The 18,461-nt window shown below is 42.1% G+C and overlaps 1 protein-coding gene across 1 annotated transcript in view; it reads left to right on the forward strand.

The window, feature by feature from the left end:
• Window positions 1-470: 470 nt before the first annotated feature.
• The window catches only part of LOC126184262 (pacifastin-like protease inhibitor cvp4), a 65,123-nt gene continuing 47,132 nt past the window's right edge, over window positions 471-18,461 (forward strand). Inside the window, exons 1-2 of the mRNA XM_049926636.1 lie at window positions 471-551; window positions 6,757-6,882. Of these exons, the coding sequence (XP_049782593.1) occupies window positions 524-551; window positions 6,757-6,882 (154 nt within the window). The 5' untranslated portion in view covers window positions 471-523. The remainder of the gene's footprint in view (window positions 552-6,756; window positions 6,883-18,461) is intronic.

Consider the following 18,461-nt stretch of genomic DNA (forward strand, 5'->3'; position numbering starts at 1 on the left):
GTTTAAGTTAGCCCAATGCATGGCCGTTAGTTTCAGAGTTAGAATTTTAATGATTTGTTAATTATACAGAATTTCAAAAACCGGTGAGAACAACGGTCTCATCGGCTGGGTTGTCTGCATACAGAAGGGTTTCAATTAATCGAAGGACTTTGGCAATAAAAATCCCGAAAGTTTGAACATTTTTCTAGATTGCTAGTTTCCGCAATCACCACCTTCTTTTGGTTTTGAACCACCTGCAAAATTTTTTGAAATTTGTCGGCCTGGTGGGTATCATAGGATGACAGATGAGGTACCGACATAGCCAGTAATCGAAACTGATGAAAATGTTAGGCTACCTTGAGCACATCATCGTCCAAGTTAAATGCAAGATGGACTAGTTGTTTTACTAAAAGCACATTTACATATCTTAATGACCATTTTTATGCAGTACTCGATATTAACATTATTTTATTTCTATTTCTTAGGTTTACGAAGAAAACGAAGCACCAAGACACTTCCGAGGCAGCCGAGGCAGCAGGACACGATGCGCTGCATAGCGCTCACCGGTGAAGGTGAGCGTTCTATGTGTGTGGTACACACGGTACACTTTTATGTGCTCTTTTTCTGCATCTACACGATTACTCTGCAATTCGCACTCAGATACCTTGCAGAGGGTTTATCGAACCACCTTCAGACTATTTTTCTACCGTTCCACTCTCGAACTGCGCGCGGGAGGAAACGAATCTTTTCATGCGAGCTGCCGCAAAGAAAAGCGCCTTTTTTATGATTTTATTTATTTATGCTTTTTATTTTACATTTCTAGTTTCGCAGGACTAAATTGAGGAGCCAATATCCAAGGTTAGGGAATGTGTCAGTACATGAAATTACAAAATAACAGATAAAATAATATGTTTATGAACCCAAAAAAAGACAAGCTTTATTTTTTTGTAAACGCAATCAACATTACAACACAGGAATTTTTAAAGGAACTCCTCGACAAAATAGAAGGAGTGATCCATGAGGAAACTTTGCACTATCGATTTGAAAGCGCATAGATTACTGCTAAGATTTTTGCATTCTTGTGGTAGCTTACTGAAAATGGATACAGCAGTATACTGCACACCTTTCTGCACAAGAGTCAAGGAAGTGCGTTCCAAATGCATTTTGGATTTCTGCCTCGTATTAACTGAGCGAAAGCCGGCCGGACTGGCCGAGCAGTTCTAGGCACTACAGTCTGGAACCGCGCGATCGCTACGGTCGCAGGTTCGAATCCTGCCTTGGGCATGGATGTGTGTGATGTCCTTAGGTTAGTTCGGTTTAAGTGGTTCTAAGTTCTAGGGAACTGATGACCTCAGCAGTTAAGTCCCATAGTGATCAGAGTCATTTGAACCATTTTTGAACTGCGCTAATTCTTGGGAATAAGCTGATATTGTTAACATGAAACGAGAGTAAGGAATGTATGTATTGAGAGGAATGTCAGAATACCCAGACTAGAACAGGGGTCGACAAGATGTTCGCAAACTTACACCACTTACTGCCCGAACTGGCGTTTCTGACCCAAAAATATCCTTTCAGAATGGGAAGAGTTACCCCATAATATACCATACAACATAAGCGAATGAAAATAACCAAAGTAGACTATTTTTCGTGTCGAACGATCACTTACTTCAGATACCGTTTGAATAGTAAAAATGGCAGTATTAAGTCATTGAACAAGATCCTGAAGGTGGGCTTTCCACGATAGTTTACTGTATATCCAGACACCTAGAAATTTGAACTGTTCAGTTTCACTAATCGTATGCCCATTATGTGAAATTAAGACTTTGGGTTTCGTTGAATTGTGTGTTAGAAACTGTAAAAACTGACGCTTATTGTGATTTAGCGTTAGCTTATTTTCTACAAGCCATGAACTTATGTCATGAACTACACTATCTGAAACAGAACCAATGTAGTTAAATCAAAAAAGATGCCTAGCGTTCCAAACCATTTGTTTAGTCCACCCGGTACCTCACAGAGAAAAGAGAATATAGCATTTTCAGTTGTTAATCCACTTCTATAACCTAACCGCACATTTGATAGCAAATTATGTGAAATAAAATAATCAATTATTCTCTCATACACAGCGTTTTCAATAAATTTAGCAAACACTGATTGCATAAAATTAGGTCTAAAATTGTCTACATTATCCCCTCTCCATTTTTATAAAGCAGCTTTACTACTGAGTACTTTAATCGTTCAGGAAACTGATAATTCTCAAACGAAAAATTACAAATATGGCTAAGTACAGGGCTAACATGTGCAGCATAGTGCTTTAATATTCTGCTAGGCATTCCATCACATACATGGCAGACTTTAGTCTTCAGTGATTTAATAATTGGCTCAGTCTCCACTTTCTCAATATCACAGAGGAGTATTCCAGACATCAGTCTCGGAAAGGCATTTTCCAAGGAAGTTATACGATTCCCTGTACAAACTCAGTTTTTATTTAATTCACCAGCAGTGCTCAGAAAATGATTGTTAATTACTGCGGGGTCTTGCCCACTCGTCTCGTATAGGGTGCCTAAAGGATGCTGCATTCTTGGAATGCTATACAACAATTCAAGCAAATAACATTAGTAGTTTTATTTCAATAAAGCAGACTGACAATACTTAACCTTGAAATAATGGTGTCGCAAGCGACGAGCGACTGGCAAAATAAATCAGAGTCCTTTGCTATCTACAATGATCATGCAAGTTTGACACACCGTTTGTGGATCACTAATAACTGTTATCGTAGCACTCTCTGCTAGGCCGTACTAATACTCTGTGAATACTGTCCACTAATGTTCGGCCGAGGCTGGCAGGAACGACGCTTATATTCACTTCGGCTAGATGCCGCTCCTATCGCGGTGACGTCGTGGTCAGTGCACTAGTGGCAGATGTCGCCTCACCGCCTTCTCTGGTCTCCCATTCTTTCTCTTCGTTCCGGCGCTTGTGGTTACGCCAGAACAAATACTGTAGATATATCTGAATTATCAGCAACAGAAGTACTTTTACTACGAACTGACTTTATATCGTTGACCTTGTGGTGCTGACCAGACACTTCCTTCACAACTGATCACATGATTTTAATTTTATCCTGTGAATTAGCTATTTTATTTGCGCACCATATACTCTTTTCCTTCCTAATAATATTTTTAATCCCCTTACAGTACTGTTTGTAATGCCACCCCAATTCGTGCATCATATCTGTGGCACTTTCTCTCCTACTTCACGATAATACAAATCAAGCAACCTTCTTCGGAGTTTTCCGATGTCCTCTGTCAATCCCATACTACAAAGCAGTACTCTAGTAGAGGACAGACAAGCGTAGTGTGAGCTGCCTCTTTAGTACACCTGTTACATCTTTAAAAAGCAGGGTTTGGTTTCCTTTCCCCACAACGTTATCTACATGAGCGTTCCAGTTTAAGTTACGTGAATGCGTGGTGTCAGTGTGCTGTAATACATTACACGTTAATTGAAAGTGGAGGAGGGGGGGGGAGGCGGGGAAGAAATGAATTACTGATATTGGCTGCATCTGGACATCGTGCGGAATAAGTGGCGATGAGCGAAAATGTATGCCGTACCGGGACTCGAGCCCAAGAGTTCTTATTTTCCAGGCAGTTGCGTTGATCACTGCGCCATCTGGGACACAACGTTATCTCAACTGCACGGACGATCCCGGCACGCCTCACGGCCAATGCACACTCCCACCAAACGCCACCTATCTGCTGCCATTGTCCATTTCCACTATATTCGCTACGCAGGAGGTCGGACGTACTTGTGCATCCGCACTGAAGTAGGTTGATCCATTGCCTATCTAGCTGAATCAATTGTATGAATGCGTGGTGTCTGATCTTCTAGACATTTTTGCCATCCACAACCACGATTAACAGCCTCTGTATTGACCGACCAAGTACAACAGCCATGGAACTCCATCCCACAAGCTGACATCTGGCACCTGTGCAACACAGTGCATGCACGTTTGCATACTTGTATTCGACTTTGTGGCGGTTACATCGGTTATTAATGTACCAACATTTTACATTTACAATGGCTTACCTAATGCTTAAGTTACCTGTGCTCCTTCAGTGTTAATCACATACATATGCTACCTAGACAAATGTGTTCCCGAAATTTCGTTACCCTACATTAATTATATTTTGGTGTTGCTTTTTTCCCGTCAGTATATGTGGAGGAAGCACTTATAGCCTGGAAGAACAGATGTGGAGGCAAGGGAATCCTTAAGGGGAGCTGAAAGCTTGTATGCACTTTTTTGTGCTGATGACATGGTCATGACTGCAGGAGACCAGGATGATGCTGAGTTAATGTTTCGGAAGTTAAAAGAGGAATATGAAGGATGAGGCCTCACAATAAGCTTGAAACAAAGCGATTATCTGAAGGCTCACTTAAATACCATGGAGAATCTGGAGCTTGAAGCCAGTAAGATCTGGGATGTAAATCTTTTAAGTATCTGGGCTTATTATGCCACCAAATGGGAAAAGTGAAGATGATATAAATAATTGAATGGACCAACCAGGGGACATACCGATCACCTGTTGAAAACGTCGCCACGCACGGAGCAGAAATATGGGCAATAAACAAGCCTCAGAGAAACGTGTTGCACTGGAGATGGACATTTGGAGATGAAGCTGTGCCAACTCCAAGCTGGAATGTATACCAAATACCAACAAAAGAGAAGCTATGGGTGTCGATAAATCAATAACAGAGGCCATAAAAATGGAAATCTAAAATGGTATAGGCATCTGTAAAGGTCGGACGATAGACGATGACCAAAGAAAGAGTAGCAGTGGATCCCATCGGAAAGAAGAAAGAATGGATGACCTAGGGAGGAGCTGGGGTCGAGAGGGCGAGGTCGCGATGGGTGCCAGAGAGCTATAAGAAAGAGGCTGGTATGGTCCGAGGAAGTGAAATACAGGAAGCGAAAACCTGCACCAGTCACAGAATACTCGCAAGATGATGATAATAACTTTTTCCTGTTGAAAAAGTAATCACCGTGAATTTTAGAGGGGCTTGAAGATGGTGATTGTATCACTGAAATAGGTCACGAATAATTAAAACCTAGTACATACAGTTAAAGTATTATCAGTACAGAACACAACTAAATCTTTCTGAATGCATCCAGACGTTTATTTTCTCTGCGGTAAATACGAAATTAGTTAATTGTAATATTGCACCTATAATAATTTCGTTACTCATTAATTTAGTATTACTGTAACAGATTTTCATTCTACTTTCGAACTAGCTCTACTGAAGCCTTGCATTTGGTGTTGAATTTTGTCTACATTTGTGACAAACAACTCAGTTAACCTGCAAAGCGAAGGTGGTACAAATACCTTCCACTGACATGAATTCAATCTTTACATTCCCAGTTTGAGCATAAAGAAATTGAAACTGTTGTGACTGACAATTCGTAATTTTTTACAAACACAACTTTTATTGATGTAAGTTCACACGGTTGATGACTGAGCAAAAAACGAAAGGTAACAATAACGATGCCAGTAAAAGTCTGCCGGCTGGTGTGGCCGTGCGGTTCTAGGCGCTTCAGTCTGGAACCGCGTGACCGCTACGGTCGCAGGCTCGAATCCTGCCTCGGGCATGGATGTGTGTGATGTACTTAGGTTAGTTAGGTTTAAGTACTTCTAGGTTCTGGGGACTGATGACCACAGATGTTAAGTCCCATTAAGTGAGGCAAACAAAAGTTCACTTCTAAACTTCCAAAAAGGTTCGTGGTATTACACATACACTAGTAAGAGTCCAATTCAGACACAAAGACATAATCTTCAGCGATCGAAGTACACGAGGTCGGCATCCGGAGTGAACTGAACTTCGGGGCTATTTCTAGCACCTAAACAGCCGTCTCCATCCAATCAGGTTTTGGCATAGTGATTCTTCCTGCAGGCCGTGGCTCGAGCTCCCCCTGCAGGAGTGCTCGGAATGTCTGTTTCCATTATCTTGTATGTAAATAGCTGGTGTTTACCATGGTGCTTCTGGTACTCCTTGGGCATAGACAACTTCGACCTCTGTGGTGTAATATGGGTTGCAGGCCCTCAGGGCCTACCTTGGCTCTGGTATAACACCCCTCCCCCCTTGGAAAAGCTGGTGTGGCACGGGCGACCACGGGGGAGAGAGTACAAATATAGCCCGGTGTCGTAGACTGAATTGCAGCTAAGTCCTCTTGAAGGAGGCGGTGGAACGCGGCCGCCAGAGAGTAGGGCACCGCCTTCCACGCGAGGCGGCTGGAACGCCGCAGCAGTGGTGGTTCAAATGGTTCAAATGGCTCTGAGCACTATGGGACTCGAGCTCCCCCTGCAGGAAGTAGTGCTCGGAATGTCTGTTTCCATTATCTTGTATGTAAATAGCTGGTGTTTGCCATGATGCTTTTGGTACTCCGTGGGCATAGACAACCTCGTCCTCTGTGGTGTAATATGGGTTGCCGGCCCTCAGGGCCTACCTTGGCTCCGGTATAACAGAAACCTTTAAATTTCCGTAGTAGTCCCGCTAAATTCACTGTTTCAGTTTATTTCGAACGGTGCTTCACGCCGAACGTGTCTGCAGCGTTTGGACTGTGCCATATACATCAGGTTAAGTCGTGACACACCGGGAACATGACATTCAGTAAATGCACGTGGAGACATAAACAGTCCGAAGAGGATTATACATTCTATCTAACCGACATAAAGCAACTTGTCTTCTGTGATACTATACTGTGGACTTAATACCAATTTTCATTTCTAGGTGGCGGTCGGGCTCATTGTGTGCCAGGAACGACCTTCATGATTGAGTGCAACAAGTGTATGTGTGGGCAGAGCGGCAGGCGTGCGTACTGCACCAAAAAAAACTGCCTAAAACTACTAGATGATGGTAAGTCTAAGCATGCACCTGCTACAGCAAGCTAGCATGCGATGATTTCGTGCAAAACCTTCACATAAGATTAAGCAATCAAGTCATTTCTACATCTGCATCTACACATATAGTCCGCTGGCCACAATTTTGAACCTTGCTTAGGGTTTTCTGTACCAGCATCAGCGTGTTTCTATCATTTCAGTCACCAATAAAAGGCTAACGTTACTGCTGTGTAGAGCTGATGACATTCTAAAAGATGTACACCAATGGTCAGGGGCAAATAAAGTAACATGTAACATAAAGAAGGCAGGCAGTGTAAATTTCTATACAAACGAAAATAATAAATTTATATAAAACAAAAACAATAACAATGTTAAATTAAACTTAAATGGCGACTCAGTAAACTGTGTGATAACCACTAAAATTTTAGGGATGAATACAGAAAAACAGCTGAAGTGAAGAGGACATACGACAAGGATAGCAAAACTAATTTCATCTGCTTTATATGTTTTAAGGATGCCAGGATCAGGGTGTAAAAATAATTGCCTCAAAGTAACTTATTATGCCTTTGTTCACACAGTCAATAGATAATGGCATAATTTTCTGGGGCACAGGGAGACAAATTAGAAAAGAGAGCTCTTAGAATAGTAATGATAAGGAACAAATGGGCTCACTACCTGGAGTTATTTGGAGATCTAGGGAACTTGATTGTCCCCTGCGAAAATACTTTTCAAAGATTAGTATATATCAGTAAAACCATACATCAATATGCCACAAACAGCTCTATACACAAATGAAACACAAGAACAAGAGAATGCCTGCTGTTAGAAAGAAAACGAAAAGTGAGGTCACCAAACAGTACCGAGAACCCTGGGTTAAAATTAGAAACAGCAGGAAATTGCTCCTGTCACAGCACAAAAAGGACGAATATGTGCCTCTTTAAAAGACTGACAGAAAGGTTCTCTCTTCCTCACCAAAAATTCTGTCATACGAACAAATTCGCGCCTTTTTGTGCCGAGAGAGAGTAGCAGAGAGACAGTGACGGTGGAAGAGAGATGAGACAGTAGCAGTGGGAGAGAAAGATAGAGGGGCGGGTAATGGTGGGAGAGAGAAAGTGGGAGTGAAAGAGAAAGAGAAGAAAACAGCAGTAGGAGTGATAGAGGAGACATTGATGATTAGTGTGAGACAGTGGCAGTAAAAGAGAAAGATATATATATATGGATGGAGATAGAAGCAGTATGAGCAAAACAGGAGACAACGCAAATGAAAAAGAGAGGTTAGTTGTGACCCTATATAGACTTTGGCGGTCTGGACCCTCACAGAAGAGCTAAATTTAATGCATAGAATAAGGGAGGCACGGTTTGTATCGAAATTTTAAACACGTGGATACAGATAAGAAAGTAAGTTGGACCCCCTCTCCCCCCTCCCCCTCACCAACATCCCACGCAGTATGTTTCAGCTGCCAAAGTATGGTAGAGACAGTGGCAGCGGGAAAGAAAGGAAAATGGAGACTGTATAAATGAGAGAGGCGACAGTGGCAGTGGGATATCCTGTAAACCAATGGGAGGAGAAAGAAAAATATAGACAGTGGCAGTAAGAAGGAAATGCTTAGCGTGGGGGTTTAACCACGAAGAGAGAATAGGTAAAAGGAAAGCACGTGAATATATTTGCACTCTAAAATTCTTGGTAAGGAAGATGGAATGAAGATTGAGACAGCTATTTTTCCCACTTTTCTGTCAGAGTCTTTTAAAGAAGGACATTTTCGCCTTTGTTATTGTCCGACAGTAGCATTTTTTCGCTGGTATATCTTTCTTCAACAGCTGGTATCATCTACGTTAAATTATCTGTTCCAGCACCCTTTCCTATGTTCACAATCACATTCCTGTTTCCTTCACTGCCTTCTTGCACAAAGACGCCGAGATCTGATGTTAAAAATACCAGTAAAATCTTGCATTACATCCAGGCCCTTTACGCGACTATCATCCACACGGAGTTGCTGCTGTATATCGCAAAATATGAACTTGGAGAATGTCCCATGTAGACAATTTTTGAATGCTGCACACGTTTCCTTATTTAACATTACATGCTGTTCCTCTCCACTGGTTCTTGGCAGTTCTCTGGTACACACCTACACTCTCATCGGGCAGCAACCTGGTATATGTACAGCCAACGTCTGAGAAACATGACAAGTGCTTGTTTGAAGACGTCGACTGTACCGTGTTCTTCATAAGAATAAACCTGATGTAAGCATTACACCATGTATTCTGTTGCGTTTGCTTGAATCTCAAAGGATATAGTTTCACGTGGAGCGGAAGCCAAGCTGTGTCCAGTACAATTAATTACGATGGTACGGGTACGTTTTATGCTGCGTCGCTCGTGCATAGGTTGAGCGATAATGCGGCGCATTTAACAAAGCGGACATTACACGACGATCCACCGCGAAAGGTACTGGTCATCCATCTAGCGGTAGAACGGGTGAAATTACGAAAATTAGCAGACACATTATCCACACGCCAGAAAAGACAACAGTTCCAAATTGCCGTCAATCCGCGCATGCGAACTAGGTAGCGATAACTCGCGCATGCGTAGAAGGGGGTACCTCAGTGTTTTCTGCTTGTTATTTCTTATTGTTCGGTAGCTAGTAGCTACTTTCAATTTTCGTATTGGGGATTTTCCGTGTTTTTTCAGTAAATAGGCTTTAATAAATGCAGAAGACAAACGTTTTTTTTTTCAGTAGACTCTCTTTTATACTAGCTGTTTGTGAAAATATCTTTTCTTTTGATTACTTCGTATTATAGAAATGAAATGGAGCAAAGAGGCGTTAAGCGTCTTAATTCAGGCGTACAACGAGGAAAGGTGTCTATATGACCTGTTGTATCATAATATGGTACGTTGGAAATCGTTTCTTTCTGAGCTATATGCGTATAACGTTACATGGTGATTTCTATTTGCATCGTAATGCCTAAGCTTACGAATGTTCACGTTTGATTGGATCTCTTGTTTAATTTCATCATGCCAGAAAAGCGAAACTGGCAGTGATGGCGAGAAAGTCCGTGCAGTTTCACCCAGTGCGATAGACGATGACTGCAAAACTCTGACTAGCACATTGCATTCCATTTTCCAAACTTGGAAAAATAACACAAGTGCATCTTTAAGTATTGGTCCTTTAAATTGTTGCAAATTGCAGTGCATACACATAAAACAGCTTTTGAAATGGTGGGCTGAGGTATTCTGTGGCTAAAAGACAGACCCTTAAAAGATTCCACAGTCACCAGGAAACGTAATGTTGCAATCAGTGTGCAACATAACAGGGCATGCACTGGTATTTTATCAGTGATCTAGGTTGGTATGATCACAAAACATACACTATGTGATCTAAAGTACCCAAACATCCCCTAAAACATACTTTTCCATATTAGGTGCATTGTGCTGCCAGCTACTGCCAGGTACTCCATATCAGCGACCTCAGTAGTCATTAGACATTGTGAGAGAGCAGAATGGGGTGCTTCGCAGAACTCACGGACTTCGAACGTGGTCAGGTGACTGGATGTCACAGGTGGAAAATTATTCGTTACATTATGCTGTGTAAAATCACAAAATTATTTTGGAATTTTTTCTTATCTTTGTTTGACGATAGTTACCTTTTTAATCCATTCAGCAATGTGTTAAAACAAATAATTTGCACAGTAGTAAGCAGGTTAACTGAAAACGAGTGGTGTGAATCATGATAGTGTTACGGTGCTGCGGGCACACTTAGAACGCGTCCCGGTGCGCATAATTTCGGGTAAAGTCTGGCGCCGGCGGGCCAGCATTGCGGCCGCGGCGACATCAAAAGGACTGGAGCTGAAGCGCTTGGAACCCTCCGCTTCGCATCACCTTGACGCTTCGAGACATCACGAAGACACTGGAAGTTCATAATACTGCAAGTCAACCTCCAACAATTATTGTGTCATCAATTGCTTCGTCGTCTTCAGGCGAGAACAGTCCACAGCCGAAGCCTGGACAATCCGTAAGGGAAGATCGTTTCAGAAGTCTTGGTTGATCAAATATACATGGCTACAATATGAAGCATATACCTAAAAAGTTTTTTGCAAAACCTGCAAAGAGGCAGATGCTAAAAATCTATTACAATTTTCTTCAAAAAGAGAAGATGCATTTACTTCCGTAGAGTTTTCTAATTGGAAAAAGGCTTTGGAAAAATTCCGTCTTCATGAAAATAGGTTTATGCATAAAGAAGGTGTTCAGAAACTGAATTCTATCAGTAACCGAAGTGTGGCCTACTAATTGGATGAACAAAATGGTTCAAATGGCTCTGAGCACTATGCGACTTAACTTCTGAGGTCATCAGTCGCCTAGAACTTAGAACTAATTAAACCTAACTAACCTAAGGACATCACACACATCCATGCCCGAGGCAGGATACGAACCTGCGACCGTAGCGGTCGCTCGGCTCCAGACCATAGCGTCTAGAGCCGCACGGCCACTCCGGCCGGCCAATTGGATGAACAGTTAGATGGTAATATGAAGGAAGGCCGTTTAGCTCTTGAGACAATTTTTACTACCGTGCAATTTCTATGCTGACAAGGACTAGCAATTAGAGGGCACGAAGATGCAAACTCTAATGTTTTTCAATTGTTGGAACTCCGAAAGAATGACATACCTGAGTTTAAAGATTGATTAGGGCGTTTGGGGTATAAGTGGACGTCCCACGATATTCAAAACGAGATCATTGATCTACTAGGAAAGACTGTGTTGAGAAAGGTATTGGCTTCAATCAAGAAGACTGAACATTATTCTTTTATGGTTGGCAAAACAAGTGATTCTTCGATTCACGAACTACTGTCATTTTGTATTCATACTGTCGATGGTTCCTTAATCATCAACTCATCAACGAAGACTTTATTCGCTTATACGAAAGCCCCAACACTGAATCACAAACTCTGTTTAGTATTTTAAAAGACGTTTTTGCTCGTCTTCATTTGTCAGTGGATAACTTAAGAGGACAGTGCTATGATTGTGCCTCGAATATGAGAGGTAAGTTCAAAGAACTAAAAAAGTTAGTTTTGGATATACAACCAAAAGCATGTTATGTGCACTGCCCTGCTCACAGTTTAGACTTGGCAGTTGTAGACAGTCTCCACCATCTTACGTCATTGAGGGATATTATGGCTCTAGCCAAGGACTTAATGGACACCGTAAGGGAATCCAGCAAAAGGATGGGACTTTCCAAAAGCATACACTGTGAGAGCGCCAACGACCAAGCTGGTCTACGACCTCTTTGAAGAACTTCTAGAGTTTTTTGAAACATTTTCTGCAGAGGACAAAACAGAGGCAGGTTACAAATGTGCAGGCTACCTTGAGTCAATGTTACAACTCAAAACTCGTTTCTCTTTAGGTGTTTATTGCCATGCACTGAACTCAGTAGAGGATGTCAATGAAAAAATTCAATGGCCTCATCTAAGTGTTGCTGATCTGGAAAATGTATGTGAGAGTTTGATTTGTATATTGAATGGAAGGCGTCATAGTTTTGAATACTTTAAAAGAAAAACCTTCACAAGTTGATGATCCTTCGCTACCTCGGAATCGAAGTATACTAAAAAAGTATGAAAACAAAGAAGCCAGCTCACCACACACTTTCAAAATTCGAAAGAAATACTACAAATCTATTTACATTGAAGTTTGTAAAACGGTGCAATCTTGCATTACTGAGCGGTTTGCGTCAACTGGACTCACACAGGTCATTGCAGTTGAACAAGAGTGCTTGCCTTTAGTAAACAGAGGTGAAACAAATTTGGAAAAATCAAGTGAGGTTTTGAAAAATGGTCTAGACATTGAGAGACTGAGCTTACACTTGAATATGTTAGCCGATATCGCGAATAAAAAACAAATGGTCCTAAAAAACACGCGTGATGTAAGAAAGAACATTACACAAGAACCTGCAGTGGGACAAATGTTATGTGAAGTAGTGAAGTGCATTAAGCTCCTCCAAGTACGAGGCGTGTTTTTTAAGTAAGTACCGTTTTGAAATTTAAAAAAGACGTGCTAAGATATCTCAATAATTTTATTTTTACGTGATAGTCTGTACCTTAATCTACTTTTCTACATAATTTCCGGCAATATTGAGGCACTTGTCACAACATTGTACCAGTTTTTGAATACCCTCCTTATAGACGTCTTCCGCCTGACTTGTTAACCACAGCATCACCACTGTTTTGACTTCGTCATCGTCTTGAAGACGCTGACCGCCCAGGTGTTTCTTCAAGTGCAGGAACAGATGGTAGTCACTGGGCGCAAGATCGGGGCTGTACGGAGGATGATCTAGAGTTTCCCTTCGAAAAGATGTGATGAGATCTTTGGTCTGATTCGCCACGTGCGGACGGGCATTGTCTTACAGCAAAACGATGCCCTTGCTCAACTTGCCACGTCTTTTGTTCTGAATTGAACGGCGCAGATTGTGCAGCGTCTTACAGTAAGCCGCTGCGTTGATGGTCTCATCACGAGGCAGAAATTCCACAAGCAATACTCCTTTTCTGTTCCAAAAAACTGTGCACATGATTTTCCGGGCAGATATTGTTTGCTTAAAATTCACTTTTCTGGGTGAATCTGAATGCCGCCATTCCATGGACTGTTGCTTTGATTCTGGTGTGACGTAGGCCACCCATGTGTCATCGCCCGTAACAATTTGGCTTAAGAAATCATCACCATCGTTGTGGTACCGCTCAAGGAAAGTCAATGCACTGTCTAAACGTTTGATTTGGGCACATCTGTCAACATTTTCGGTATCCAACGTGCGCACAATTTTCGGTAATTCAAGTGCTCGGTCACAATGCCGTACAAGACACTACGAGAAACATTAGGAAAGTCATCCTGCAAGGAGGAAATCGTAAACCGTCTGTTTTCTCTCACCTTATTGTCCACTTCCTGCACCAAACTTTCATTAACGACCGAAGGACGCTGACTCCGTTGTTCATCGTGCACATTTGTGCGGCCATCTTTAAATGCTCTCACCCACTTTCTTACCATTCCATCACTCATAGTGTTTTCTCCGTAAACTGCACAGATCTCACGATGAATATCGATCGCTTTTAGTCCTTTAGAAATAAGAAATCTTATAACAGCTCGTACTGCACAGTCGGCGGGACCCAGGATTATCGGAGGCATCTTAAACACTCAGTACACAACGTACACAAGGAAGAATCAGATTGTATGGCGTCAGTACGTAGATTAAGGTACAGGCTTCCATGTAAAAATAAAATTATTGAGATATATTGGCACGTCTTTTTTTAATTTCAAAACGGTGCTTACTTAAAAAACACACCTCGTAGTTCCAGTCACGACAGCAACAGCAGCGAAATGCAGCAAGATCTGCAGCTGATAGGCACTTGGTGCAGGGAGTGGCAACTGACCCTTAACATAGACAAATGTAATGTATTGCGAATACATAGAAAGAAGGAACCTGGTAGCAGTTACTTCTGTAAAATATCTGTGAGTATGCGTATGGAACGATTTGAAGTGGAATGATAACATAAAATTAATTTTTGGTAAGCCGGGTGCCAGGTTGAGATTCATTGGGAGAGTCCTTAGAAAATGTAGTCCATCAACAAAGGAGGTGGCTCACAAAACACTCGTTCGACCTGTACTTCAGTATTGGTCATCAGTGTGGGATCTGTACCAGGTCGGGTTGACGGAGGAGATAGAGAAGATCTAAAGAAGAGCGGCACGTTACGTCACAGGGTTATCTGGTAAGCGTGATAGCGTTACGGAGATGTTTAGCAAACTCAAGTGGCAGACTCTGCAAGAGAGGTGCTCTGCATCGCGGTGTAGCTTGCTGTCCAGGTTTCGAGAGGGTGCGTTTCTGGATGAGGTATCGAATATATTGCTTCCCCCTACTTATACCTCCCGAGGAGCGGCTGCTCATCAGCCACACATCACGCCAGTAAATGCCAAACGACGCCTCGCTTGGTGTCAGGAGAGTAAACATTGGACGACTGAACAGTGGAAAAAAGTTGTGTGGAGTGACGAATCACGGTACACTATGTGGCGATCCAATGGCAGGGTGTGGGTAGGGCGAATGCCCGGTGAATGTGATATGCCAGCATGTGTAGTGCCAACAGTAAAATTCGGAGACGTTAGTGTTATGTTGTGGTTGGACTTCGCATGGAGGGGGCTTGCACCCCTTGTTGTTTTGCATGACACTATCACAGCACAGGCCTACATTGATGTTTTAAACACCTTCTTGCTTCCCACTGTTGAAGAGCAAATCGGGGCTGGCGATTGCATCTTTCACCACGTTTGAGCATCTGTTCGTAATGGACGGCCTGTGGCAGAGTGGTTAGACGACAATAACATCCCTGTAATGGACTGGCCTGTACAGAGTCCTGACCTGAATTCTTTGGGATGGTTTGCAACGCCGACTTCGTGCCAGGCCTCACCGATGGACATCGATACCTCTCCTCAGTGCAGCACTCTGTGAAGAATGGGCTGCCATTCCCCCAGAAACCTTCCAGTACGTGATTGGACATATGCCTGTGAGAGTGGAAGCTGTCATTAAGGCTCAGGGTGGGCCAACACCATATTGAATTGCAGCATTACCGATGGAGGGCACCACGAACTTGTAAGTCATTTTCAGCCAGGTGTCTGGATACTTTTGATCACATAGTGTATGAACAAACGATTCAATTCTTACTTTCGAGAAGGTGAGATAACCTCTCTCATGACTGTGTCACACTTACTAATTCCATCTTCTATCATAGACAGGAGCCTCTCGAAACAGGCCATGTCCATCTCACGAAGTTCCGAAATTCTTGCGGATCTTCGGGCCTCAGTTCTTTCATAAGCAATATAATCCCCTGCCTTCGTTCTTCTTTGCAGTCAGAGTTGAACTTAACAACGTCTGGCTTTTCATTTTCATCGTCGTTCCGTCCTAATTCGAAGATTTACTGGCACTACCAGGGCAATAGCTCCAAAAACAAGTTGGTCCTCCATGTGCAGAACGTAAATTTAGATATACATGTATCTGTGTAATCAAGTGTCGTAATATAAAACTAACTGTTCAGTCTATAGTACAGAATAGTAGTACTCTACGTAATAGAATAAAAGTTACTTAATAAATAATGATAAAAAATTTTGTTATTTAATAGGAACCTTGAGTTCACTTAAATAATTCGAACGAATGGCGTTCCATTGCCATACGGTCCCCCTAGTGTTTCACGCGGTAGAACGAACGACATTACAAGAGATCAGATGGTTCTGTTTGCGTTTCACGCGTTATTATCGTCTACTGCGCATGTGTGCGAGGCATATCCTGCGTGGATGGTGTAATAGGTATACGTGAATGAGCCTGAAGTAACAGATATGCGCGCCTCGGGCGCTGGTGCATAAGTGTACAGTTTACGCGCCTCGTGTAATATGGGCTGCACGGGCCAGCCAGCTGGTCCAACCAAACTGCAATGATGTGAGCAGTTGCAGTTCGGTCGTAAAAAGAGACGAGCAGGGAAACAATATAGCTTCGAATGTCGTTTAGTTTTTAAAGAGAATGAAATAATGTTCGGCAGAACTCCAGCACTACCGAACGCTACGTAGGTGACCAGGAGGAAAGCATAAATTGCTCTCATTCTAACGTAGTATTCTAATTACAAACAAGAGTGATGAAAATTGGTAACTTAAATACAGGGTAATTCTTCTGAGCGAGCTATATGTGATTCAAAAGCATACTGCAGGGATTTCACCATATTGTTGAATACTGAAGCCACTGAAAGTATTAATTACAATCAGTCGTCTAGTAATCTCTTAGCTCCTTCCTTATCCGAATCCGAGAAAAACTTTTCAGTTCTGGACGTTCTGCTACGTTGCTAGAGAGTCAGTCAACAAAAGAATCCACGAAGCCACCCAGGCGCCGCATTTTCTCCTCCTCTTTTATGACGTGCCGTTCTATATCCCGCCAGCGTTCGGCAGTGACATGTGAAAAAGTTGCGTGCGTTAGTTTCAGTACGTCTGACAGCTTAATAATCATCCCCCAGGCCGTAGCTAAGCCATATCTCTGCAATATTCTTTCTTCCAGGAGTGCTAGTTCTGCAAGTTTCGCAGAAGAGCTTCTGTGAAGTTTGGAAGGTAGGAGACGAGGTACCTGCAGAATTGAAGCTGTGAGGACGGGTAGTGAGTCGTGCTTGGGTAGCTCAGATGGTAGAGCACTTTCCCGCGAAAGGCAAAGGTCTCGAGTTCGAGTCTCGGTCCGGCACACAGTTTAAATCTGCCAGGAAGTTTCATATCAGCACACACTCCGCTGCAGAGTGAAAATTTCATTCTGGTAATAATCGTGTTATTTCTCGCGACAAATCCCTTAACTTGGCTCCAGATCAGTTCTGTTGGGTTCATATTGTAATGGTACAGAGCAAAATGTAAAAATGCAGCATTTTTGTGGTGTGCTCGATGCTGTGAAAATGATTGGTTTTCATGTTTCTACGACACTTATCACTCTGGTTAGTGTGAGGCTACATCTGTGGTATAAAGCAATGAACATAGTCCAAATAAAGAGTATTTGGTTTTTCATTTTTGACCTATAAAGTTAAATTGTCAGCTTTTCTTAATTTAAACAACCTTTATTAGCTATCTTTCATAAAATATCGATAATTAAAAATTCATATTTTAGATGAAAACAGGAATTTTGTGTGCAATATGTAATTAGAAACAAGAAGATGTGACGGTCGGTGGAATGGGAAAGGGACTGCGAATGCTTAAATCCCGGACTAGCCCCCAATTGCGATGGTCGGCGGAATGGGAAATGGGGCTGCAAAAGTATCTGTTTACTGCCTCTCGTCGTCTAACTCGGGAATGATCTCCTACTCTTTCTGCTGCCAAACACGTGTGCTTAATACCTGTTAAAGTTCATAAATAAAATACTCCCGATGCCGCTGACCGATAAGTGCAAATGTTAACCAGGCTACAGTCTAGGAGGCTGAAGTCGAATGACGACTCTAACGTGTGTGTTAGGTTCCTTAAAACTCACAAGTTTTTATTCATAGCAAATACAGTTCAGTGGTGATATCTTCCAACAGTTAAGTGCCGTTGTAATTATTGCTCAAGCCCTCAATAGCTATACTGAACACGCTATAAATTTAAATAAAATTTGTATAATGCTGAAGAATATTGATTGATATTTAGCAAATCTATCATTTCGCTAAAACACGGCTTAATTCGATGATCTAAAGTTTACTCAACACTAGCGCGAATTCCTAAGTGTCGGATGCTACAAAATATTTAAAGTCCAGACTGGTAGAAACACAGTTAACGTCCGGTAGCACTGTTTTAGAATCAATCATCTAAACTTGGTGGAAATAATTAGACTCCAACCTGACTGTATCAGAAACTATGTCCTGTTGGTATCCCAAAACACAGTTCGGAATACTCAAAAATAAACAGAGTCCCACAGTAGAGATTCAGCGGCTAGGTGTGGTGGCACTCGTATGGAAACAGAGTCTCACAGCTATGATTGTGCAACAAAGTCCCATTTGCTTCCAAAAACAATCACCAAAAAGTACAACCTGTGAAAACACAAGACCCTACTATGTTCCACACCGAAAATATCTTACCGGTTTCGT

The sequence above is a fragment of the Schistocerca cancellata genome, chromosome 4, assembly GCF_023864275.1.
Source record: "Schistocerca cancellata isolate TAMUIC-IGC-003103 chromosome 4, iqSchCanc2.1, whole genome shotgun sequence".
Classification (NCBI taxonomy): domain Eukaryota; kingdom Metazoa; phylum Arthropoda; class Insecta; order Orthoptera; family Acrididae; genus Schistocerca; species Schistocerca cancellata.